We start from the raw sequence: 27,425 nt of genomic DNA on the forward strand, positions 1-27,425 counted from the left end.
CAGTCTTTTTGTTTTGTATTTGGGCCTTTTGAGTCTTTGTGATTTTTTTTCTTTTAGTTTTTATTTTTCTTCCTAATTTTATAATAGGGATGGCCCTAGAAAATAACATTTTGTACCTGAGACTTTTTTTTGGGTATGTTATGGCCCAAAATACATGCTGAAATATGTGTCAAAGCATTTTGGCACATAAACTGCTCAAACTAAGTCCCTGGCAATTAAAGGGGTATTCCAGAAAAAAACTTTTTTTTTTTTTTTTTAGATCAACTTGCTCCAGAAAGCTAAACAGATTTATAAATTACTTCTATTAAAAAATCTTAATCCTTCCAATAATTATCAGCTGCTGAAGTTGAGTTGTTCTTTTCTGTCTGGCAACAGTGTTCTATGCTGATATTTCTGCTTGTCTCAGGAACTGCACAGAGTAGAAAAGGTTTGCTATGGGGATTTGCTTCTACACTGGACAGTTCCTGAGACGCCGGTCAATTCAGGTACGTCTGTGGAAATTCCGGTTCCCGCCGCTCGCTGGGCGGGGACTGGACCAGGATGCCTGATAAAATCATTCAGCAGGCATCCCGGCTCATCGCCAGAGGGGAGCCTGAGACCCTCCTCAAATCGGTGATCGCTGCAGATCTCCTGTAAATACAAACCGGCGATCTGTTGGGGGACAGGTTGGGAGTGAAAAATAAAGTACCATACTGTAGGTGTCTGTGGGTCCGTAGCACCTTTAGCTGCGTGACCCCGGCCCTACTGGGTCGCTGCGGTCTGCCACCAGCATTTTTTTTTGCCACAGACCTTTTTTTTTATTTTTTTGCCAAACCCTGGGCTGGGCCCTGTTAGCTATAAAAGAGCGGTCCGCCACCGTTAGCTAAAGCCCACCCGCCACTGATCAGTCCCGTAGTACTGATCAGTGTTTTTTTTTTTTTGTCACGCAGGCGCTTTTTTGTGTTATAGTGGCTTTTTTTTTTTGCACCTATAGGCGGTCTGTGCCACCAGCAGCAGGCCTGTGCTGTGTGGACAGACTGTACCTCTGTGTGCAACCCACCCCACCACTGTCAGTGATTTATCCCTGATCAGCCTGTTTTTTTTTTTGGTTCAGGCGGGTGCATTTTCTCGGGTATTTTTGGGATATTTTGTGTGGGGTCTCTATGTGCCACCAGTCACTGTTCTGGGCTGAGTTGCCGGACCCCCCCCCCCCCCCACCAACTTCTGGGCTCTCTGCCGCCACCAAGCACTAATCAGTGCGCACACCACTGATTAGATAAATACTTTTTTTGGGGCGCAGGGCTTTTTTTGTACTAGAAGCCCATTTTAAATTTTTTTCCCTTTTTGGTTTATATTTTTCCTGTTAGGGTGGATTTAGTTAGGTTAAGACGGGTTAGGGAGGTAGTCTCGCACCACACCACAGCACAAGTTTTCCCCACACACATACACCCATCCCCATTAGAGTAAGGAAATGGCCTGCAGGGCGTTTTCAGCAGAGGAGACATATGCCGTTCTTGCCTCCCGCACTGAAAGCGCCACGAAGGACAAGGAAGTCCCCACCTTCCTTATTTCCTCGTCCTCCTCATCATCTGAGTTCTGATGATGAGCCACCAAGGTGGCGGAGACGCTGCCATGCGGGACCGCAAACCTACTCTCCTCCTGACCCTGTGCCCCATGCTAGAGTCCCCCTGGCACACATACTAGTCAAGCCCCCCCTGTCAAGTTCACTATTGCCCCATACCAGAGAACTTGTTTGGACTTAGCCAGCGGACCACAAGCCCGTTCCTGAGTTTGTTGGCAACTCAGGAATCAAGACTGACATTGTCGGGTCAACTGAAATTTACTTTTTTAGTTATTATTTCGGTGACAACTTTGTCAATCTGATGGTTGAGCAGACGAATCTGTACGCCCAACAGTTTGTTGCCACAAACCCAGGCTCACTTTTGGCTAGGCCCAATGGCTAGTTCTCATCCAATGCAGCTGAAATGAGGACATTTTGGGGCCTCGTGCTGCCTAGGCAAAAAACCCAGGGTCAGGCAATATTAGAGTGGGGACGTCTAAGGCTGTCACTCACAAAATCAATAAAATCCTGAGATTTATCTGCACTTAATAGACATTTTTGGATTGCCTCTATACCCGCATCATGCTGCGTGTATAGAGGCAATCCAAAAATGTCTATTGAGTGCAGATAAATCTCAGGATTTTATTGATTTTGTGAGTGACAGCCTTAGATTTATTTTGGAAAACAATGCGTTTAGATTTGATTGCAACTGGTGCAGACAAAAACAGGGCAGAGCTATGGGCACGCCCATCTCTGGCACCTATGCAAACCTGTTTTTGCCTGTACTAGAACATGAGACATTTTTTTCTACCACTAACATTTATGCTTCATCTATTACATTTTTTAAAAGATTTATAGATGATATTGTTGTAGTTTGGTGGAGGGCGGTCTAAGACAGAATTTGAAGATTTCATTTTTTTACCTCAATTCGCAAAACAAATCTAACATGACCTTTACAAATCAGTTTGGAGGGGACAGAATTTCTGGATGTAGAAATAATTGTCTCACACAATCAACTAATTACAACAGGGTTTAGAAAAAATATATCTAAGAATGTCCTTCTTCATTTTGACAGCTCCCATCCACAACACATTTAAACCAGTATTCCCTACAGCCAGTTTATCAGGTTGAAACCAATCAATAATGATCATGACCGGTTCCTGAAGCAGGCTCATGATTAGAAACATAGATTTATAGAACGGGGCTACCCGGAAACTATAATCAATGAAGCCTTCAGTAGGAGTGAAAACATAAATAGAGCCCAATTACTGAAATCCCCCCAAAAAAGAAAAAGAAAGATGCCAGAAGGTTCACTTTTTCATTTCAGAATACCTTTATGAATTCGATTGTGAAAAATTTAATATGGAAATTCTGGTACATGTTGGAGTAAGACCCAGATGTTAGGGATATAGCCCTACACAAACCAGTTATTACCTTTAGAAGAAATTGAACTTTAGGAAGTCAGATTAAAAAACTAGAAAGAAAGAAAGATGATTCTACTAAAAATTGGTTGAAGACCAACACACCAATAGGTAATTATAAATGTAATAATTGTTCTTGTTGTTCCTATAACCTGGTTACGAAATATTTTAAATTGGGTTCTAAATCTGTTTCAGTGATTGAATTAATCACTTGTAAAACTGATTTTGTTGTTTGCTGTTTGCTTTGCCCGTGAGTTGTTTTACATAGGCAAAACAAAGAGAAGGCTTTTTGAACGTATCACTTCATCCATTCCTGGAAAATAGATTTAGGGAACACCCATCTCTTCCAAATCCCCACTTCACCCCTATACACCTTCCCTAGGGGGTGTACAGTTTGTAATAGGCTCACATGTGGGTGTTCCCCTCTTGTATTTTCCTCTGAATGTATGTAACTGTTAGGTCCGTAACAAACACCGGCCTGAAATGCGAAGAGTTCTCGCTGAGCTCTGTCGTATTTCCAGGCGACAATTCGGAGTCACATGTTAGTTGTTCCCAGAAAGATGAAGCAGAGCATAGGGTGAAAATTGCAATTTTCAAAAGCTACCCTTCATCCATTCCTGGAAAATAAATTTAGGAAACACCCGTGCGTTCAAAATGTCCTCTTTAGCCCTATACCCATTCCTCGGGTGGGTACTTTCTGTAATGGTGTCACATGTGGGTGTTTAATTTTTGTATTTTCCTCTAAATGTATGTAACAGTCATACAATAAAAATATGCCATAGGCCACAAATGCAAACTGACCTCTATGACTTCTGAGCCTTGTTGTGCGCCCGCCCGGCATGTTACCCCATGTGTGGATGTATTTCTATAGTCAGGGGAAAAAGCCCTCCTGTCTCACTCCCAAGCCCTGTTTTGCACCTGTTTAGTGCTTTACCGCCTTATATGGGGTATTTCCTTATTCTGGAGAAATTGGGCTACAAATTTTTTGTAGCTTTTTTCTTTAACTACTTGTGAAACAAAAAAATGATGGTTAATACCAGCAATTTAGTGTTAAAAATCTATTCTTTAATTTTTATTGCCCACTGTTCAAAAAACATGTGAGGTGTAAGTACTCACTATAACCCTTGTTACGTTCCTTGAGGGGTGTAGTTTCTAATATGGGGTCACGTGTGTAGTGTTACTGCTGTTCTTGCACAATGGGTGGTTTGTAAACGCACATGGCCTCCGACTTCAATTCCAACAAACTTTTCACTCCAAAAGTCCAATGGCGCTCCTTCTATTCTGAGCATTGCAGTTCAACCGCAAAGCACTTTACATCCACAAATGGGGTATTTTCTTTCTCAAGCAAAATTGCTCTACAAATTTTGGGGGCCTTTTGCCCTATTACCCCATGTGAAAATGAAACATTTGGGGTAACATTATCAATATAGTGTGAAAAATCAAATTTTTCACTTTTACAGTCCACTGTTCAAAAAACCTGTGAGGTTTAAGTGCTCACTGTAACCCTTGTCACATTCCTGGAGGGGTGTAGTTTACAAAATGGTATCACATGTGGGGGGGGGGGTCTGCTGTTCTGGCCTCTATCTCTATCCAAAAGTCCAATGGTGCTCCTTCAGGTCTGAGACCTGTAGTGCGCCAGCAGAGCACTTAATGTCCACATATGGGGCGTTTTCTTTAACGGGAGAAATTGGGATTCAAATTTTGGGGTCCATTTTCTCCTATTTCTCCATGTGAAAATGAAAAATTTGGAGTAACACCATAATTTTAGTGTTAAAAATCTAAATTTTCACTTTTACGGCCCACTGTTTAAAAAACCTGTGAGGTGTAAGTGCTCACTGTAACCCTTGTTGCGTTCCTTGAGGGGTGTAGTTTCCAAAATGGTGTCACATGTGGAGGGTTTCTGCTGTTCTGGCAACATGGGAGGTTTGTAAATGCACATGGCCCCCGACTTCAATTTCAACAAAATTCTCTCTCCAAAAGTCCAATGGCACTCCTTCTGTTCTGAGATCTGTAGTGCGCCAGCAGAGCAATTAACGTCCACATATGGGGTGTTTTCTTAATCGGGAGATATTGGGCTTCAAATTTTTAGGTCCATTTTCTCCTATTAGCCCTTATGAAATTGAAAAACTTGGGGTAACACCATAATTTTTGTGTTAAAAATTCAAATTTTTCATTTTCACGTCCTACTTCAACGCAAAGTTGTCAAACACCTGCGAGGTGTTAAGGCTCACTATACCCCTTGTTACGTTATTGAGGGGTGTAGCTTCCAAAATAGTGTGACTTTTTTTTTTTTTGCTGTTTTGGCACCATGGGGGCTTCTTAAATGCAACATGGCCCCCAAAAACCATGACAGCAAAATTAGTTCAGAAATCCCACAGTTGCTCTTTCCCTCTTGAACCCTGTTGCGAGTCCGCACAGCACTTTGTCAACACATGAGGTATTTCCATACTCGAGAGAAATTGAGCTACACATTTTGGGGGGCTTTTTCTCCTTATACCACTTTTAAAAATGAAAAAAAAAATGGGGCTACAAGAACATGTTAGTGTACAAAATGCAGATTTAGATTTTTCTCCTCCACTTTGCTTCTATTCATGTGAAACACCTGAAGGGTTAACACACTTTCTGAATGTCATTTTGAATAGTTTGAGGGGAGTAGTTTCTATAATGGGGTCATTTATGGGGTATTTCTCACAGAAAGGCACCTCAAATCCACTTCAAACTGCACTAGTCCCTGAAAAATTCAGATTATGAAATGTTATGAAAATTTAGAAAATTGCTGCTATACTTTGAAGCCCTCTAATGTCTTTAAAAAATAAAAACATGTCAACGTTATGAAGTCAACATAAAGTAGACATATTGTATGGGTGAATCAATATATAATTTATTTGGAATATCCATTTTCCTTACAAGCAGAGAGTTTAAAAGTTAGAAAAATTCAAAATTTTCGACATTTTCAAGACATTTTGGGATTTTTCAACCAAGAAAGGATGAAAGTAATGACGAAAATTTACCACTATGTTAAAGTAGAATATGTCATGAAAAAATTGTCTTGGAATCAGAATGAAAGGTAAAAGCATCCCAGAGTTATTAATATATAAAGTGACAGTGGTCAGATTTGCAAACAAGGGCTGCGCCCTTAAGGTGAAAATGATCTGCGTCCTTAAGCTGTTAAGAAATACTACGATTCACCCTACAAAAAAAAACCCTGTAGATGATAAAATAAGAAAAGTGTTTTAGAAGTAAATGGTCATTGTTCCTTTAACCCCTTAAGGTCCACGGGCATATGGGTACGCCCTGAAGTCCTGGTTCTTCCGGACCATGGGTGTACCTGTATGCCTGTGGGAATTCCGGTCCCCGCCGCTCGCCAGGCAGGGACCGGACTGGGATACCTGCTGAAAGAATTCAGAAGGCATCCCGTGCTGGGGGGGTCCCGAGACCCCCCATATAGGCGATAGACACACATCGCCGGTGAATTCACACCGGCCATCTGTGGTGATTCCGGTCATACGGGTTACGTGTACTATACTCCGCCAATCACCTCCTGTTGCTGGGGGGAGGTGGCGATCACATCACCTACCCAGATTGGCTGCCGGCAGAGGAGGAGTTAATGTCCCCTTCTCTATGCTCTGTTAGCCAACCGAGTTCAGTCAGCGGGCAGAGCTGAGAGAAGGACGAGATTTGTGACCCTCAGGGCTGAAGAAGCGACCTCCTGCCACTATTAGTGCAGGGTGAGTTTTGTGTGGAGGGACAGGTAGGAGTATAAAAAAGTTTTAAAACAATCCCCGTCCCCCTAATAGGTCCTCAAGGGTCCGCCGCACATTTTGCCATGTGAACCAAGGCTTCAGGGCACTGCATTTGGCCACATTTTTTTCTTTTTGCCCGCAGTTTTTTTTTTATTATAATGCTTCGTGCTGCATATGGGCCTAGTCAAAAAACCCAGTGTCAGGCAGTACTGGAGTGGGGAAGTCCTCTGCCAGAACCCACTCCCCAGCATGGCCATGGCATGGAGGCGGTTCGAGGCAATACTGAAATGCCTGCATTATGCTTAAAATTCGGCATGCCCCCTCCCCCCAAAAAAAAATTTGCGAGAGTGCCTCAGGATACACTTGCAAATTTAGAGTATATGAGGGACAGGATTCCCGTATTAAACCCCCAGAATGTCCACTCGGTGTTAGCGGTAAACTCGTTTGGGACCTTGTGCACCCATTGCTGGATAAGGGTTTCGACGTGTGCAACTTTTATACCAGCATCCCTCTGTTCACATCCCTCGCCGCCAGAACCACGTCCGCTTTTGGGACCATGCAGAAGAACCAGAGAGGACTCCCTCTAAATTTTGTTCAGACACCTATGCCCTAGGGTGAGTCCTGTGCCCATTGCCATAAAAACCTGTTGCTGGTCAGTTATAAGGATAAGAGGGATGTCCTTATGTTGTCCACAATTCATGGTAACGGCAGCTCACCTGTCCCTGTGCGAGGTACCACAACAACGCTCCTCAAGCCCGATTGTATACTGGACTACAATCAGTATATGGGGGATCTCTCTGATCAAGTCCTCAAGCCATACACTCCTCATAGTACACTTCATCCATTCCTGGAAAATAAATTTAGGGAACACCGATCTGTTCCAAATGTCCAGTTCCCCCCTATACACCTTCCCCAGGGGGTGTACTGTGTGGAATGGGGTCACATATGGGTGTTCCTTTCTTTTATTTTCCGCTGAATGTATGTAACCGTCAGCTACTGATATGCCATAGGCCTCAAATGCAAACAGACCTCTATGACTCTTGAGCCCTGTAGTGCGCACGCACAGCATGTTACATCCACATATGAGGTATTTCTATACTCAGAAGCAATGGGGTTATAAAATTTGGGGAGCATTTTCTCCTCCTATTAACCCTTGTGCAAATGAAAAAATTGGGGTAACACCGGCATTTTTGTAGAAAAAAAAATATTTTGTAATTTTACGGCCTAATGTTTCAAACACCTGTGAGATGTAAACACTCACTGTACCCCTTGTTACGTTCGTTGAGGGGTGTAGTTTCCAAAATGATGCCACTTGAGGGGGGGTCCCACTGTTCTGGCTCCATGGTAGCTCTGTAAATGCTCAAGGCCCCTGCCAAAATTCTCCAAAAGCTTAATTGTGCTCCTGCTCTTCTGAGACCTGGTGTGCACCCGCAGAGCAGTTTATATCAAATATGAGGTATTTACAAATTTATGGTGACATTTTCTCCTATTACCACTAGTGAAAATTAAAAATGTGGGGTAACCCCAGCATTTTAGTGTAAAAAATAAAATTTTTCCTTTTCACATACCACTTTAATGAACATTTATCAAACACCTGTGGTGTGCTAAGGCTCACTGTACCCCTTGTTACATTCCATGAGGGGTGTAGTTTGCAAAATAATGTGCCGTTTTTTTTTTTTTTTTTTTTTCTGTTCTGGCACCATAGAGGCTTCCTAAATGTGATATGCCCCCCAAAAAACATTTCAGAAAAACTCACTCTCCAAAATCCCATGAGATATTTCCTTACTCGAAAGAAATCGGGTTACAAAGTTGTGGGGATTTCTCTCCTTTTACCCTGGGTCTACAAGAATATGAGTGTAAAAAATGAAGATTTAGAATTTTCTCCTTAATTTTGCTGCTGTTCCTGTGAAACACCTAAAGGGTTAACACACTTTCTGAATGTCATTTTGAATACTTTGAGAGGTACAGTTTTTATAATGGGGTCATTTGTGGGGTATTTCTAATAAGAAGGCCCTTAAAATCCACTTCAAATCTGAACTTGTCCCTGAAAAATTCAGATTTTGGAAATTTTGTGAAAAATGTGAAAATTACTGCTGAACTTTGAAGCCCTCTGATGTCTTCCAAAAGTAAAAACATATCAACTTTATGATGAAAACATAAAGTAGACATATTGTATATGTGAATCAATATATAATTTATTTGGTATGTCTATTTTGCTTACAAGTAGAGAGCTTCAAAATAAATAAAAAAAAATGCAAAATGTTCAAATTTTTCATTACATTTTGGAATTTTTCACCAAGAAATGATGCAAGTATCGATGAAAATTTACCACTATGTTAATGTAGAATATGTCACAAAAAAAAAAAAATCTCTGAATCAAGTTCATAAGTGAAAGCATCCCAGAGTTATTAATGCTTAATGTGACAGTGGTCAGATGTGCAAAAAATGCTCTGGTCCTTAAGGTGAAAATGGGCTTGGTCCTTAAGGGGTTAAACAACCCCCCACCCAATTTTAAATCCAATGTGATTTATGACCTGTTTGCAGATAACTTAATTTACCAAAAATGACTCCTTGCCCTAGATGAAAAAGCCCTAAAGTCATGGCCAATAGGTATCTCCCTTCTTTGAAAGCAATTGTCCCCTCGCTTTCAGTCATTAAGGGGATTCTGCCTTTAGCAGCAGAGAGACCAAAAGGTGGGGAGTACTTAACTTGTGGGGGGGCATAAGATGGGGAGGACTTAGCTTGTGCTGTGTGCAGGCTAGAACCTTGACTGTGTGAAGGCAATCTGAGCCTGTCTGTCCCCTCCAGAGGGTCTACTGTGCCTAAAAGGTAAATTAATGCTACCCTCTTATCTCTGATCTCCCATAAAGTTCTGGGTAGTTATTTCTTATGTAGCTTGTCATCTCATCATCATCATTGGCAGCAGCAGTTTACTGCTTAAACCAGGGATGCATTGTGCAAAAAATATACCTTGCTATGATTTTGTGACTGTTTTCACTTCTGCCGTCATAGCACCTTGCAAAGCCATTACATTAATAACTCCCTACCCATGTAATCTATAGAAGTGTAATGAAAATCAACTCCCATTACAGTGCCACCCATTCAATGAACCTACACCAGCACTATGTCATGGAGTAGGAGAGGGAAATAGGAGCTTTGTTGTCATTGGACAGAGAAGTATGGAAAAGGAAAACCTGTATGTGTGTTTACTACTGGCCAACAGCATTGGTCCATCCCCCTGAAAAGGAGAGAATGAGAAAAAGCTGTGCACCATGGAAGGGACTTTCAGGGGCTCAGTAACCACAGTAAGAGCATTTATATCACCTTGTCACTATTTGAAAAAGTTAAAGGGGTAGTCCCTAGACATCTTATCCCCTATTCAAATTATAGGGCATAAGATTTCTGATCGTGGGGTTCCCGTTGCTGGGACCCCCCATGATCTCTGCTTCGGCACACCAGTCATCCAGAAGTCAGAGTGAACTTAACTCCATGCCAGGTGACATCACGGCTACGTTCCCTTGTGAACTCACGCCCTCTCCCATAGACTTGCACTGAGGGGGCGTGGCGTGACAAGGGGGATTTGCGGTGGCGTCACAGCCTCCTGCCCTGCAGCCAGCATTTTTAGTGAATGCCGGGTGCTACAGGGAGATCGCGGGGGGTCCCAGCAGGGTGTACCTAGAGGCGGATTACCCCTTTAATGTAACCAAACCATGCAAGTTTTTCAAACTCTTTTGAAAGCACATGTCTTCTTTAATTTGCATTTAACAGTGTTATTTGATATAAATATAAATTACTTTTTTACAGTTATTTTGAAAAATAATAAGCCAACAAACCATATTTCCAGGAGGTCCTTCTTGTCCAGCTTTCCCAGGCAGACCTTGTTCCCCCTGCATAATAAAGGAAATTGTATAAATATGTTATGTACAAAAAATATGCTAATGGCAGTTGTAAATTTCTGCCTTCAATTTAGAATATACAGACATAACTGTGCACATGGCATCCAGTTTTCTGCTACTATAAAACAACATATTTACCACTGGGGAGATTGGGCAAAACCTGTGCAGAGGAAAAGTTGACCAGTTATCCATAGCAACCAATCACAATGCTTCTTTTACTTTTCTGAGGCCTTTTTAAAAATTAAAGAAGTGATCTGATTGGTTGCTATGGTCAACTGGTCAACTTTCCCTCTACACAGGTTTTGGTCAATCTCCCCACACATCTTTTCTTACATATTTAAAACAACATATTTACTATGGTGTAGGACATATGTAGAACACTTCATTTATTTTGTCTTTGCACAGAGACACACAGGCAATAGACTGGTCCACTTTCACAAAATACACACATTAACACAATCAAAGAACAACATTTCAGAAATCAACATCATGTAGAACAGAAGTTTCTAATCTTATTTGGCCTACCCCCTTTAAAAAAAACAAAAAAAAACAGGTGTTTTTTATGTATAAAAGAAATGGGTCACTGCATCAATTTGTTTGTGCCACTCAAGAACATAGCTTTCTAGAAACACCTGTTTTATTTTTTTAAAGGGGGTAGGCCAAATAAGATTAGAAACTTCTGTTCTACATCATGTTGATTTCTGAAATGTTGTTCTTTGATTGTGTTAATGTGTGTATTTTGTGAAAGTGGACCAGTCTATTGCCTGTGTGTCTCTGTGCAAAGACAAAATAAATGAAGTGTTGGTGAGATAAGCAGGGCTCTGTACACTGAGGACAAGCAGAGGCTCTGTACACTGAGGACAAGCAGAGGCTCTGTACACTGAGGACAAGCAGAGGCTCTGTACACTGAGGACAAGCAGGGCTCTGTTCAGTGAAGACAAGCAGGGCTCTGTGCACTGAGGATAAGCAGAGCTCTGTGCACACTGAGGACAAGCAGGGCTCTGTACACTGAGGACAAGCAGGGCTCTGTGCACTGAGGACAAGCAGGGCTCTGTGCACTGAGGACAAGCAGGGCTCTGTACACTGAGGACAAGCAGGGCTCTGTACACTGAGGACAAGCAGGGCTCTGTACACTGAGGACAAGCAGGGCTCTGTACACTGAGGACAAGCAGGGCTCTGTACACTGAGGACAAGCAGGGCTCTGTAGACTGAGGACAAGCAGGGCTCTGTAGACTGAGGACAAGCAGGGCTCTGTAGACTGAGGACAAGCAGGGCTCTGTAGACTGAGGACAAGCAGGGCTCTGTGCACTGAGGACAAGCAGGGCTCTGTGCACTGAGGACAAGCAGGGCTCTGTGCACTGAGGAAAAGCAGGGTTCTGTGCACTGAGGACAAGCAGGGCTCTGTGCACTGAGGACAAGCAGGGCTCTGTACACTGAGGACAAGCAGGGCTCTGTACACTGAGGACAAGCAGGGCTCTGTACACTGAGGACAAGCAGGGCTCTGTACACTGAGGACAAGCAGGGCTCTGTGCAGGCTCCTGGCTTGTCAGTCAGTCTGCTTTGTGAGCTGGGGACATATCACAGAGCCTCAGTACACAGAGCCCTGCTTGTTCATTCACACTTCCTGTTTTCAATCCGCACAAACACACACATGCAATCTGACTGCTGGAACTCCCACTGATTCTGAGAATGGAGAACAAAGTCCTTCAAATGAATGTAGCTGTCATGACCATGCATCACATAGGGCAGGGAAAAGTGAGCCCTATGCTTATCCCAGAACCCTCTTTCCCTGCCTACTTACACAACTGCCATAAATGACAGCTCACAACTTGAAGGCAGTCCCTTCACTAACTAAGGTGCAGGGGCATGCATCATGGCCAACATAAAAAAGTACTGCACATGTCAGGGACACACAGTTAATAAGCCACAATTACAGCAAAGAAAAAAGAAAAAAGACATCAGGAAAACATGACAACAAGAATATAGCGTACGGACAACAGCCTAAGAACCAAAACAAAATAAACAGCAGATATGAGAATGTGAAAAAGACAGGTAAACTAGGAATTATATATGGCAAGATTTATCCAGGGATGCAGGGGAGGAAAAAGGTTAGACTGAACACAGACACTATATTACTGAAGGATATGTAAATACTAGAATGACAAGAACAGGCACAAACACTCAAAGACCAACTGGTCTGAACATGGGACAAGAACAAGATACACAGAACTAATTCAAACTAGATACAAAGCAAACTGACTCCTATGTTAGATACAAAAGCAAAGCTCAGTAATTGAATCTAAAACTTGAAGGAACGAGATAAACTACAACACCAAACTCCAATAATATGGAGACATAAAATACCAAATCCAAATAGACTCCAAGTTAGAGGGCACACCACTGTGTCAGACAGTATCTAACCTTGAAGGAAACTCAAAATCCATAACACATCTAAACATGGGTACAGATACTAAACAGATTCATAAATGCACAAGGGGTCAAGATTTAAGACTAACAGAATCAGGTGTGAACACACACCAACAGAAAATACTGAACAAAACACAAAAGGGACAGACTTAACCCGACCAGTTACACATTTGACCTTCGTTCTCAGGATCAGCAAAGGGCGAGGAGTTGAATGGGGGGGTCCCAGCAGTCAGATTTTCGATGTTCTGCTAGTTACCCCTACAATGTACGTAGGGGATACCTTTTGATTATGACAGTACATTACTTCTGTGCAAAATACAACTGTTATTTCATGGTAAAATACCTTTTCTCCTGGTACACCAGCTGGGCCTGCAGCTCCCTTTTCACCCTGCAACACAGAAAATGACAACAAACAATAACAATTATTTCACCAACACAAAAATAGCATATCAGATATATGTGCCAGAATAACATACAGTATATATCTGGATTCAGCAATAGGGGGTAATTATATAATCCCATATAGTCCCAGTGGTCAGACTTCCCCACAAGAATGTGCCTCAATGTCTCCAGTCTGAATTAATGAATGAAGAGAGATTGCGTGCTGACACTCCATTCAAAAAGAAGGGCTGTGCGCCATTTGTTGTTCAGGGGTCAATTTCGTTCTCATAGCCTGAGACCTTCTGAAGGCCATTATGGCTGCCATGACAGATCTGCCCATAGCCAGACTGTACTAGCAGATCACAGATAAATCTATTCAATTCATTGCAATAGCAATGCACTGAATTGAATAAGCAGTCAAATGTAAACAGAAGAAAAACATATTTTGCAGCACCACATGTGGAAATATCCAAACTATTTTTTTGTTACAACTCATCCTACAAAAAAAGGAATAAAAACCAATCAAAAAGTCCCATCTATGCCAAAATGGACAACCCCCCCCCCCCCCCAAAAAAAAAAACCTCTGCAGATCATGGTTTGTTGTTGTCAGGATGAGTTAGATTTTTTAACAATTCCTAATAAAATGGACATTTGAATTAGCTGTTGTATTACTGTTAGTTTTAACAATGATCAACAGCTCAGTGTAGGACAGGGTACAGAAATATTTTAAGAATTCTCCTGAGAAATATTATGGATCTTATTAACTAACAAAGCTACTAAAGTTATTATACTATACAGCATGCACCGTGTTCATCCACTTGGCGAAGTTACTGAGCATGTGACAAGTTTTCCTTACTCCTTAAACTTTATTTAAGTCAAGAGCATCAACAGGGACATTATTCCAGCAAACCTTTCCTGGATGTTGAATTCTTCAGATCGTGATCAATAAATGTGTATGACATTGTCAGACCCTTTTTAGACACTTTAGCAATATGTGCTGATTGAATCCACATCCTATTCATTCTGGCCTAAGCTAATGTACGTATCAGTACATTTATGACAAGCATTAGCCACCCACACAGGAGTGCAATGAATAAGCCTGGATAATTGTTTTTCCTGCTGTACTCTCTTCCTCTTTCTATCTTGACAAATGAGCAGTATTACATTGATATGGAAATAGAGTTGTGTCTCTGCTTTTGGTTATATATGGTCAGGCAATATTTTGTTGCAGCAAAAAGGTTTCTCATTTGAATTCTAAAACTACAGATTTAATTTCTCCTATTTTTAAAGAATTTTTAAAAACTTTGGGGGAAATAAATAAATAATTCTCTGCAAGAGATTGAAGTGTTTTAGTCCAACACAACAGTAGCATCAATGAAGAAACAACTAACACATAACCTTTAATGAATTCCACTAAAAACATTGCATATGCCATCGGCAATATAGGTAAAAGGGTACAGCTAAGTTATGTACTCCTGTGATTTAATGGTTAGGGTAATGGGGGTCCAGCTGCCCAGGGGATGTATATATGTAAATTTAAGACACGCAGTGCAGTGGAAAAAAAAAATTGGTGGCAACCAAAATATGCGCTAAAATATAATAAAACAGTACACAAGTGTACATAGAAAAAAATGACCACCTCCTTGTAGTCATATCCCATTACATTGACCACCAACAGTTGAGATAAATCCGGACCAAAAGAACCAGATAATGAAATTATTAAGTAAGAGAAAGTATAAGGTGATAAAGCTGAGTACTCATCTAATGTGCTCTGATGTGTTTCCCACAAATGCATTTTTTATAGTAATAGCTACACTTTAAGCAAGTGTTTCCTGTAATTTGGTATCAGTCTTCGATATTACATACCTGTAAAGAGTACCTGTCACTAAACTAAACTTTTAATAAACTGTACCTTATGTAATCATAAGACACTTTGCTTTTTACTTGCTGTTAAAATTCCCAACCTTTATATGTTTTTAATGTGATTGCAAAAACGGCCAGTAGGTGGCTCTGTTCTGTTCCCTGCTCAAGTCGTACTGTTAGCTTGGTTTCTTCTCGGCCTGGCAGGAGACCAAACTCAGGAAGTGCGTGCAGGGCATGGCGAGGCACGGCTCTCACAGGCTTCAGTGACGTCGCATCTGCTGGGGAACGCCCACTTTCTCCTGCCGGGTGCTCACACAATGTGAGCAAGGGGAAAGGTATGGTACAAGCTTGGAAAATTCTTTAAGGGCAGGAGGGGTGTTAGGAGGAGTTAGGGAATATAATCTGAGTTTGTTAAGAAAATATGATTTGATGAAAGGTACTCTTTAACCCAGATTTTGCTCAACCACCAAGATTTTGCTAGTGCCCTTTAAAACAACTTTTGACCTGTTGCTCAGATCGCATGTGGTCTCACTCCCGAGATTCACTGAAAAGGCCAGTTATAAGCCGCTAAAGTGCTCAGCAGCGCACTTTACTCCCTGGCTGGCCAGCAGATCAATTGGGGTATCTACTCAATATGTCATACATTGTTGTGATGGGAAAACCTTTGTTTTCTTTTTATTTATGTCCACATATAAGATCTACATAATGACAATAAAAGTGTGAATACCTTTTTTTTATACATAATAAAGAAAACTCCTGGCAAGGGAATGTTTAAAGAGAACCTGTGAGTCCGCATGTTATGCTGCATTAATTGAGGGCAGCATAAATTGGCAATGACACTGTTTCCAGTGGTCTGTCCCTTATCTACTAAAGGTTCAGAGAACTTTGTGCCCTTTTACACGAGCTGATGACTAGTGTTGCTCGCGAATATTCGCAATTCGAATTTTATTCGCGAATATCTCATATTCGCGAATTCGCGAATATTCGCGAATATAGCGCTATATATTCGTAATTACGAATATTCGTTTTTTTTGTTTTTTTTCACAGTACACATCACAGTGATCATCCCTCTCTGCTTCCAGCTTGTGTGGTGTAAGAAGGCTCTAATACTACTGTGTGAGACTGGTGTGCGCATTTTTGCATATGCGAAAATTAGCATATGCTAATTTTTGCATATGCAAATTTTCGCATATGCGAATTTTCGCTTATGTTAATGTGTTGTATATGCAAATTTTCGCATATGTTAATTTTCGCATACGCGAACATTCGCATATGCGAAAATACAACGAGAGTATTACGATTATGCGAATATTCGCGAATGTGCCGAATATTTGTCCATATATTCGCGAATATTCGCGAATTCGAATATGGCCTATGCCGCTCAACACTACTGATGACTGACAGAGGGAGAAAAGATCAATTATCAGCAGGTGGGAGGAGCAGCGGTGACTCTTATGGATGCGCTCTGGCTGTTTTTGGTGTAGATTTTCTAAATCTACAGATCCTGCACCTAAAATGCAGAATTTCCTGTTCCACCATCCTGGTTTTATTTTCAGCGTGTCTGTCCCCATGTTATGCTGCATACACTTACTTTAAGTCCTTGTTTGCTTGAAGTTCCAGCAGCATTTAAATCTCCAGATCCTTCCATATCCTAAAAATAAAATCAATGTTTGTGAAATGTTATTGTAGTAATAGAAGTAATTTCACACACATCATCACAAGTGACACAAGTGAAGTGCTACTGCTTTGTTTTTCAGAATGAATCCTGTTTGAGCAAACCATATTACTCTCTTGTCGTTAGTATTCTATGCATATTCATTTAAAACATGAATTGACAGATGTCACCTCAAATCCAAATCCATATGCAGGTCCTGGAGGTCCTGGTGGCCCTGGAGGCCCAGAAGGTCCTTGAGGACCTCTATCGCCAGGATTTCCTACTTTTCCTTGAATCCCATCTGCTCCAGGGGAACCTTTTGGCCCAAATTCACCCTGAGGAGAGATACATATTGTAAACATTTGCTGCAACAGATACTGAAAAGATACTGTCACAGCTTCCCTCAGCCCTAGTATTTTAGGTTATTGGGCATGTTTTGAACATTTACAGTGAGTCTGGAGACAGAAATGGAATAAATATGCATTTTCCCTAAAATAATATACTGCAATGAACATGAACATTCACTACTAAATTACTCTGCTTAAAAATAAAAGTTATTGATCAGTTCTTTTTAATACATTTTTCCTTAAATGGGTTATCCAGGAATAGAAAAACAGAGCTACTTTTATTTAAAAACCGCTCCCCATCTGTCTCCAGGTTGGGTGCGGTTCTGCAGCTCAGTCCCATTGAAGTGAATGGAGCCAAGTTGTAAAACCACACCCAACCTGGAGACAGACGTGGAGCAGTTTTTGAAAGAAATCAGCTGTGTTTTTCTATTTCTGGATAACCCCTTTAAAGGGTCATTCCCAAGTGATAGCATATTACTAGTAAACACCATTACTTATTATTGTTGGGAATCTGACTTCTGAGACCCCGCTGATCCTAAGAATAAAGTAGCCAGAGAGCTGAAATTTTAAGTTTTCCTGCATAGCAGCATTCTGAGCCAACTGGCTGTGCAGGCAAAAAGCACCCAGCCTGTTCCATCTGAATGGCGCCACGCTACATTTCCCTGTATAACAGGTGCTTGAGTGCTGCTGTGCAAAGGGAAAAAAAGAAAAGTGTAGGGGAAGCAGGCATTGTTTACTTGATTTCTAAATTATATCTAACTCATGATTTCAGGAAAAGGAATATCTCTGATGGACTATTGTAATGTCTTCGTTTGTTTAGGCATTCATGTTGTCTTACCTTGGGTCCAGCTGGTCCTGGCTTCCCCTGATCACCCTGTGAAAAAAATGAATGTAATATTTTAGGTAATCAAATAGAAATGCCTTATAGAGATTATTCCTTTTAAAGGAGTTATCCGGGACTTTAATAGGATAGTCCATATTTATCAGATAGTGAGGTCATACTCCTGGAACTCTGATGATCAGCTAATAGAAGGGGGTGCTGCACTTGTGTAAGCACTGTGGCCTCTTCATTGCCCAATAGATAAAGCTCTGTTAGGAAGTGGCTGTAACTGGTATTGCAGCTAGTCCCATTGCAGTGAATAGGATGAGATGCGACACCAGACACAGCTGCTATTATATGAATGGCACTATGCCTGGTAAGCAATCAGCTGATCAGCAGGGGTGATGTAGTCATTGATCCGCTAATAAGATATTGATTATTTATTAAAAGAATAGGCCATTCATTTTAAAGTCTCAGAAAACCCCTTTAAGGAAGACTCTTCATATTAAATACATTTACTGTACATTTATGTCACTTTGAAATCAATGGCTATTTCCTAAATTCCTACATTTTAAAAGGTTTTTAATCTTAATTATTATGCGGTGTAATACTTCCCTGTAGGTGTGATCCCAGACAATGTTCTTTGCTAGTTTCTTGATATTGTGCAACTTTATGACTGGTTTATGCGGTTTATGACATTTTATATTATTGTTTTTTGTTATTTACATTTTAGACTAGGTCCTCTTTTCAGTCTTTTATTGAATAGCCATACGTATCTGAAAGGTTTGCATTTTGTTCAGATAAATGTACTTTGCAGAAATAAATCCTTCCAGCTTTAAATGTCATTCTGAATTTGCTTTTGCTATTATGTTATGAATAAAATGGGTACATCTATTGTCTACTTATTCAAAAGACTTGCATCTAGCCCAACTCAATGGAGCTAACCTAATCTATCCTATCAAAGCTAACAAAGTGGATGGACAGAATCAAAAAATCCACCAGCAAGTAAAAATGCAATTTGTCAAATTTATCATCATGTAACTTTTAACACTGTAAAATGCCATGAAGGCTTAGATAATGATTATCACACTTACTTTAACTCCTTTCTGGCCTGGAAGACCGATTACACCATCTTTTCCAGGTGATCCAGGTAAGCCCTATTAAATAGTAACATAAGGTAATTGCAAATCACAATAAATACTATTGATGATAGTCAAAACTGTATTTACAGAATGACACTAACTAAAGTGATGGGCTACAGAAATATCTGAGATCCCAGAAATCTAACCAGGTGGGTTAATGTAGTTATAGTACCTAAAATGTACTATTCCTGTACTTCTATCGTGCCATTATATATGTCAAATAACTGAGTACTTGACATGAGCACAATACAGCCCATAGTACGCCTTATCGACCAATTATCGACAGAGTGAACCATTCAGACAAGGCGCCGTTGGCCCAAACCATGAAAATGCATACTGCCAGTTCACTCTGTCGAAGGCCTTTTCAGCGTCAAGGGTTAGGAAAGCTGCAGGGGTGTGAAAATGTTCACAATATTGGAGAAGGGAGGACACGTCTGGTGTTATCCAGGGCCTAACAGCCTAAGATAAATCCCCAAAAAAAGGGTTTTGGGAGCTCATCATGGATCAAGAAAATATCCCAACCGAGAATACTGTGTTACACACTACCCTATGTGTCAAATAATTATACCTAAAACAACAATACTTTACAGTCCTACTAGGTTGAAAATAGCGAAGGAATAAAGGAAAGGATATATGGTAGAATAAGTCAGATGTCTAAAATTATTTATTGGTTAATAATTATGCTACGGTGTCCTCTGCAGGGCCCTTGCATTGGACATAACAGACAATTTAAATAAAAGCAATAAAAATGGCATAAATAAAAAAAAATCATGAACTTGATTAAATAGCAAACAACTAGCTCATGTTCCCCAAAAGGTAAGCATTAACTTATAGTATTAGCAATGTCTCTTTGATGAGTCGCGCTGTAAATACACACTTTCGTATTTCGCTGTAGTGTGATTGCGTTAAAGTCAATATGCAGCGCTGCAAGTACACTCTTTTTATCCCACGCTATAGTGTGATTGCGCTATAAGTTAATAGATGGATATCAAGTAGAAAAGTTTACTAGAGATGTCGTGACCGTGTGTCTCTGATGTTGATGGCTCGGGCGGCGCCAAGCCATAAGTCTTTTGCTAAGAACAACTGGTATATAGCGGGGTAAGTGTGCTCCGCAGTGCTGTAGCCCCCTCCCTGTTTGCAGCCCACTCTACCCTGGAGGCACAGGGCTAGTTTGAATATAAGACATGAGTTGGGTGGGGACTGGTACCAAGTACCTATTACCCGAGGTGCCAGTGAAAGGTACTCCTTCTTTCAATCTGGAGGATCGATGTCTGGGATGAATCTCACGTTGTTACTCAGCAACGTAAGAGAGGTTCCAAGGAGCGCGCACTCTGCTGGTGGCAAAGTTTACAGTGTTGCAGTAAGGGTGAATAGTGATTCAAGCTTGCCTGTATTGGGGTGTTTGCTATGATAGGGTGGCCAACTAGAGGTGTTTCGGGGAGCCAGGTCCCCTTTTTCAATAGCTGATGGCTCCCGTAGTATGAATGAAATGCCCGTGAAATCAATGGCATTATATAACCCCTGCATCAATTTGTTTGCCAGGTAACAGGTGTAACCTGGACTGGATCTGGATGGGGTATGTATTTCTACTGGGAATATATAAGACCAAATAGTGTCAATAGATGGGAAAGAGAAAATAAAAAAGCAAAATATGAGAATGGAGAATATATATATATATATAAGATTATATAAAAAAAAAATTACGTATAAAAAAAATTACTGATTCAAATATTTAGTTGTGCAATGCAAGAATTGTTCTATAATAGACAGAAATATCAAACATAACATATTGCTCTTTGTATCAGTATGTGAAATAGTATAAATGGATAAATAGGAAGTATGAGAATTAAGAATGAGGTTACAAAAAATAAATTAGATATACAGTCATGGCCATTAATGTTGGCACCCCTGAGATCAGCTAAACAGGAAAGAAGTTCATTTAGTCTTTGCATTGCGTGTCTGTGTGTGCCACACTAAGCATGGACCACAGAAAGAGGAGAAGAGAACTGTCTGAGGACTTGAGAACCAAAATTATGGAAACATATCAACAATCTCAAGCTTACAAGTAGAGATGAGCGGATTTTTGAAAAATTCGATTCGGCCGATTTTTTCCGAAAAAATTTGGTTCAGTACGAATTTATTCGCGGCAAATCACATCGACAATCAGATTGAACATGTGTGCTATGCAGGGAGCATGGCTCAGCCTTCCTTGTCGCAGTGCAGGCAAGATGTTCCTCCAGTTGTCAGTCACCATGGTTCCCATTTTCAGTTTTCATGGATTAAGCCATGCTCCGATTTCTTTCTGAATGCCTTTTAGCAGTTCCTCCCCTGTGTGACTACGTTTGCCAAGGCAAACCATGTGAAGAACAGCGTGACACCGCTGTGCCCTGCACACATGGCATGCTGAAGGGGCACTGAGACTTGTCCGTACAGTGGAGTATGAGGAGGCGGAGTCGCACACTGTCACAGGACCAACGACCTGAGAGCATGAAGGAGGAAGGGACGTGACCTGTCCAAGTTGCTGTTGTGGCTGTGCAGGAACCACATTCACCCAGTGGGCCGTAAAGGACATGTATTGTCCCTGACCGTAGTTACAGCTCCAGACATGGGCCCTGCCGTGCACTTTGGTACACACCGACAGGCTCAAGGACTGGCCCACTGTCACGATGCCGGCTGGCAGGAGGTGGATCCTCTGTGCCAGAGAGGGATTGGCGTGGACCGTGCTAGTGGACCGGTTCTAAGTCACTACTGGTATTCACCAGAGCCCGCCGCAAAGCGGGATGGTCTTGCTGCGGCGGTAGTGACCAGGTCGTATCCACTAGCAACGGCTCAACCTCTCTGACTGCTGAAGATAGGCGCGGTACAAGGGAGTAGACAGAAGCAAGGTCGGACGTAGCAGAAGGTCGGGGCAGGCAGCAAGGATCGTAGTCAGGGGCAACGGCAAGAGGTCAGAAACACAGGCTAGGAACACACAAGGGAACGCTTTCACTAGGCACAAGGGCAACAAGATCCGGCGAGGGAGTGCAGGGGAAGTGAGGTATACATAGGGAGTGCACAGATGAACACACTAATTAGAACCACTGCGCCAATCAGCGGCGCAGTGGCCCTTTAAATCGCAGAGACCCGACGCGCGCGCGCCCTAGGGAGCGGGGCCGCGCGCGCCGGGACAGGACCGACGGAGAGCGAGTCAGGTACGGGAGCCGGGGTGCGCATCGCGAGCGGGCGCCACCCGCATCGCGAATCGCATCCCGGCTGGAGGCGGTATCGCAGCGCACCCGGTCAGCGGATCTGACCGGGGCGCTGCAGTAACGAGAGTGTAGCGAGCGCTCCGGGGAGGAGCGGGGACCCGGAGCGCTCGGCGTAACAGTACCCCCCCCCCTTGGGTCTCCCCCTCTTTTTAGCGGAGAGCCATACCTTGTCTCCGGGAGAAAAAATGGGGGGAGCTCTTCTTTTCTTATCAGCAAACTTCTTCATGCGTGATGAAGCCTGTAAGAGAGAATTTTGGGTCTCTTTCCATATGGTGGAAAGATCACGAGTTATTTCATCCACAGCGGGCAAACCAGAGGGCAAGGGAGTAGGGAGGGGGGGAAGAGGGTGAAGGAGACCAGCAGGCTTCTGGCGAGGAGTCTTGTCCCGGGCACAGACAGTGCAGGCCCGCACAAAATCAACAACATCCGTCTCCAGAGTCGGCCACCAATAGAGACGAGAGATGAGTTGCACGGATTTCTTGATGCCCGCATGGCCTGCGAGATGGGAGGAGTGACCCCATTTGAGGATTCCGAGGCGTTGGCGTGGAGAGACGAAGGTCTTCCCTGGAGGAGTTTGCCTGATGGAGGCTGGAGAAGTGGAGATCAGGCAGTCAGGAGGAATGATGTGTTGCGGAGAGAGCTCTACTTCCGAGGCATCCGAGGAACGAGAGAGAGCATCGGCCCTGATGTTCTTATCGGCAGGGCGAAAGTGAATTTCAAAATTAAACCGGGCAAAGAACAGAGACCACCTGGCCTGGCGAGGATTCAGCCGTTGGGCAGACTGGAGATAGGAGAGATTCTTGTGATCGGTGTAAATAATAACTGGAAATTTAGATCCCTCCAGCAGATGCCTCCATTCCTCAAGTGCTAATTTAATGGCCAGTAGCTCTCGATCCCCGATGGAGTAGTTCCTCTCCGCCGGAGAGAAGGTCCTAGAAAAAAAACCACAGGTAACAGCATGCCCGGAAGAATTTTTTTGTAGAAGAACCGCTCCAGCTCCTACTGAGGAGGCATCAACCTCCAATAGGAAGGGTTTAGATGGGTCAGGTCTGGAGAGCACAGGAGCAGAAGAAAAGGCCGACTTGAGCCGTTTAAAGGCGTCTTCCGCTTGAGGAGGCCAGGACTTAGGATTGGCATTCTTCTTGGTTAAAGCCACGATAGGAGCCACAATGGTGGAAAAATGTGGAATAAATTGTCTGTAATAATTGGCGAACCCCAAAAAACGTTGGATAGCACGGAGTCCGGAGGGGCGTGGCCAATCTAAGACGGCAGAGAGTTTGTCTGGATCCATTTGTAGTCCCTGGCCAGAGACCAAGTATCCTAGGAAAGGAAGAGATTGACATTCAAACAAACATTTCTCCATTTTGGCATAAAGTTGATTGTCACGAAGTCTCTGAAGAACCATGCGGACATGCTGGTGGTGTTCTTCTAGGTTGGCAGAAAAAATCAGAATATCGTCCAGATACACAACAACACAGGAATATAAGAGATCACGAAAAATTTCATTAACAAAGTCTTGGAAGACGGCAGGGGCGTTGCACAGGCCAAAGGGCATGACCAGATACTCAAAGTGTCCATCTCTAGTGTTAAATGCCGTTTTCCATTCATCCCCCTCCCTGATGCGGATGAGATTATAAGCACCTCTTAAGTCCAGTTTGGTAAAGATGTGGGCACCTTGGAGGCGATCAAAGAGTTCAGAGATAAGAGGTAGAGGGTAGCGGTTTTTTACCGTGATTTTATTAAGACCTCGGTAGTCAATGCAAGGACGTAGGGAGCCATCTTTTTTGGACACAAAGAAAAATCCAGCTCCGGCAGGAGAGGAGGATTTGCGGATAAACCCCTTTTTTAAATTTTCCTGGATGTACTCAGACATAGCAAGAGTCTCTGGGGCGGACAGAGGATAAATTCTGCCCCGGGGTGGAGTAGTGCCCGGGAGGAGGTCAATAGGACAGTCATAAGGCCTGTGAGGAGGTAGAGTCTCAGCTTGTTTTTTGCAAAACACATCAGCAAAGTCCATATAGGCCTTAGGGAGAACGGTTACAGGGGGAACCACAGGGTCACGGCAGGGAGTACTGGGAACCGGTTTAAGGCAGTCCTTGAAACAAGAGATACCCCAGCTCTTGATCTCCCCCGTGGACCAATCCAGGGTTGGGGAATGGCGTTGGAGCCACGGTAGTCCAAGGAGAATTTCGGAAGTGCAATTGGGGAGGACCAAGAACTCAATTTTTTCTTGATGAGGTCCGATGCACATTAGAAGGGGCTCCGTGCGGTAACCTATGGTACAGTCCAATCTTTCATTGTTAACACAATTGATGTAGAGGGGCCTGGCGAGACTGGTTACCGGGATGTTGAACCTGTTGATGAGAGAGGCCAAAATAAAGTTTCCTGCAGATCCGGAATCCAAGAAGGCCATAGTAGGGAAGGAGAAGGTAGATGCAGATATCCGCACAGGCACAGTAAGACGTGGAGAAGCAGAGTTGACATCAAGGACAGTCTCACTTTTGTGCGGAGTCTGCGTGCGTCTTTCCAGGCGGGGAGGACGGATAGGACAATCCTTCAGGAAGTGTTCGGTACCGGCACAGTACAGGCAGAGATTCTCCATGCGGCGTCGTGTCCTCTCTTGAGGTGTCAGGCGAGACCGGTCAACTTGCATAGCCTCCACGGCGGGAGGCACAGGAACGGATTGCAGAGGACCAGAGGAGAGAGGAGCCGGGGAGAAAAAACGCCTCGTGCGAACAAAGTCCATATCCTGGCGGAGCTCCTGACGCATTTCGGAAAAACGCATGTCAATGCGAGTGGCAAGATGAATGAGTTCATGTAGATTAGCAGGAATTTCTCGTGCGGCCAGAACATCTTTAATGTTGCTGGATAGGCCTTTTTTAAAGGTCGCGCAGAGGGCCTCATTATTCCAGGATAGTTCAGAAGCAAGAGTACGGAATTGTATGGCGTACTCGCCAACGGAAGAATTACCCTGGACCAGGTTCAGCAGGGCAGTCTCAGCAGAGGAGGCTCGGGCAGGTTCCTCAAAGACACTACGAATTTCCGAGAAGAAGGAGTGTACAGAGGCAGTGACGGGGTCATTGCGGTCCCAGAGCGGTGTGGCCCATGACAGAGCTTTTCCAGACAGAAGGCTGACTACGAAAGCCACCTTAGACCTTTCAGTAGGAAACTGGTCCGACTTCATCTCCAAGTGCAGGGAACATTGTGAAAGAAAGCCACGGCAAAACTTAGAGTCCCCATCAAATTTATCCGGCAAGGATAGTCGTAGGCCTGAAGCGGCCACTCGCTGCGGAGGAGGTGCAGGAGCTGGCGGAGGAGATGATTGCTGAAGCTGTGGTAGTAGCTGCTGTAGCATCACGGTCAGTTGAGACAGCTGGTGGCCTTGTTGCGCTATCTGTTGTGACTGCTGGGCGACCACCGTGGTGAGGTCAGCGACAACTGGCAGAGGTACTTCAGCGGGATCCATGGCCGGATCTACTGTCACGATGCCGGCTGGCAGGAGGTGGATCCTCTGTGCCAGAGAGGGATTGGCGTGGACCGTGCTAGTGGACCGGTTCTAAGTCACTACTGGTATTCACCAGAGCCCGCCGCAAAGCGGGATGGTCTTGCTGCGGCGGTAGTGACCAGGTCGTATCCACTAGCAACGGCTCAACCTCTCTGACTGCTGAAGATAGGCGCGGTACAAGGGAGTAGACAGAAGCAAGGTCGGACGTAGCAGAAGGTCGGGGCAGGCAGCAAGGATCGTAGTCAGGGGCAACGGCAAGAGGTCAGAAACACAGGCTAGGAACACACAAGGGAACGCTTTCACTAGGCACAAGGGCAACAAGATCCGGCGAGGGAGTGCAGGGGAAGTGAGGTATACATAGGGAGTGCACAGGTGAACACACTAATTAGAACCACTGCGCCAATCAGCGGCGCAGTGGCCCTTTAAATCGCAGAGACCCGGCGCGCGCACGCCCTAGGGAGCGGGGCCGCGCGCGCCGGGACAGGACCGACGGAGAGCGAGTCAGGTACGGGAGCCGGGGTGCGCATCGCGAACGGGCGCCACCCGCATCGCGAATCGCATCCCGGCTGGAGGCGGTATCGCAGCGCACCCGGTCAGCGGATCTGACCGGGGCGCTGCAGTAACGAGAGTGTAGCGAGCGCTCCGGGGAGGAGCGGGGACCCGGAGCGCTCGGCGTAACACCCACCTTCTCTTCCACAAAAATGTTCAGGGCTGGTACTGCCTTCTTCGCAAAGAAATGTCAGCTTGGGACTCTCCACCTCGGCTTGGCACAAGCCATCAGTTCTCTGAAAGGTGCAGAGTCTACCACTTGAAAGGGGAGGGACTGTAGCACCAGCAACTTGGATAGGAGCACATTCAGCTTCTGCTCGTTGGATGAGTGGGCACATACTGTTGTCTCTTGGACATGGCTTCGCCGATGGATTGATGGCAGATTGACTGACTTAAAGTAGGAGGAGAAGGAGCATCTGGAGCGACAGAAGGAGGGTATGACACACAGCTCCCTTCGGCTGAGGTGGTGGAGCCTTGGCTGGCTGAAACAGGGAGCGGCGTGCCCCTGGGTGATGCAGCAGGCTGGACCCCCACATTGGAGCCACGGTTCTCCCAGGCCGCTTTATGGTGGCGCAGCATATGTTGACGCAGGGCTGTGGTGCAAACATTGGGACCCTGGCCACGCTTCACCTTCTGCTGACAGATCTTGCACGTGGCTATGTTAAACTCCTCCGGATGCTTGATGAAAGACTACCACACTGCCAAGTAGCTGATTTTTCCACCAACAGTCCGCACTAATTGACTGCTACTGCCGCCGTTTCCAGGAACCCCTGTTCCACTATCTCCCATGAAGGTAGGCTGCCGCAAGCACGTTTGGCTCCAGACTTTCCACTTCTGCCACCATGCTGACTGCCAACCATGCTTCCACCTTGCTGGCTCAGCTGCTGCC

At 43.8% G+C, this 27,425-nt stretch overlaps 1 protein-coding gene across 2 annotated transcripts in view; it reads right to left on the bottom strand.

The window, feature by feature from the left end:
- The window catches only part of COL15A1 (collagen type XV alpha 1 chain), a 369,611-nt gene that overhangs the window by 103,713 nt on the left and 238,473 nt on the right, over nucleotides 1-27,425 (bottom strand). For both annotated transcript variants that reach the window (XM_056520745.1, XM_056520744.1), the window contains 6 exons: nucleotides 19,187-19,249; nucleotides 18,111-18,146; nucleotides 17,117-17,260; nucleotides 16,863-16,922; nucleotides 13,371-13,415; nucleotides 10,538-10,591 (listed from right to left, as the gene is read on the bottom strand). In XM_056520745.1, coding sequence (XP_056376720.1) covers nucleotides 10,538-10,591; nucleotides 13,371-13,415; nucleotides 16,863-16,922; nucleotides 17,117-17,260; nucleotides 18,111-18,146; nucleotides 19,187-19,249 — 402 coding nt within the window. The remainder of the gene's footprint in view (nucleotides 1-10,537; nucleotides 10,592-13,370; nucleotides 13,416-16,862; nucleotides 16,923-17,116; nucleotides 17,261-18,110; nucleotides 18,147-19,186; nucleotides 19,250-27,425) is intronic.

This window comes from Hyla sarda, chromosome 5 (assembly GCF_029499605.1).
Source record: "Hyla sarda isolate aHylSar1 chromosome 5, aHylSar1.hap1, whole genome shotgun sequence".
NCBI classification, from domain to species: Eukaryota; Metazoa; Chordata; class Amphibia; order Anura; family Hylidae; genus Hyla; species Hyla sarda.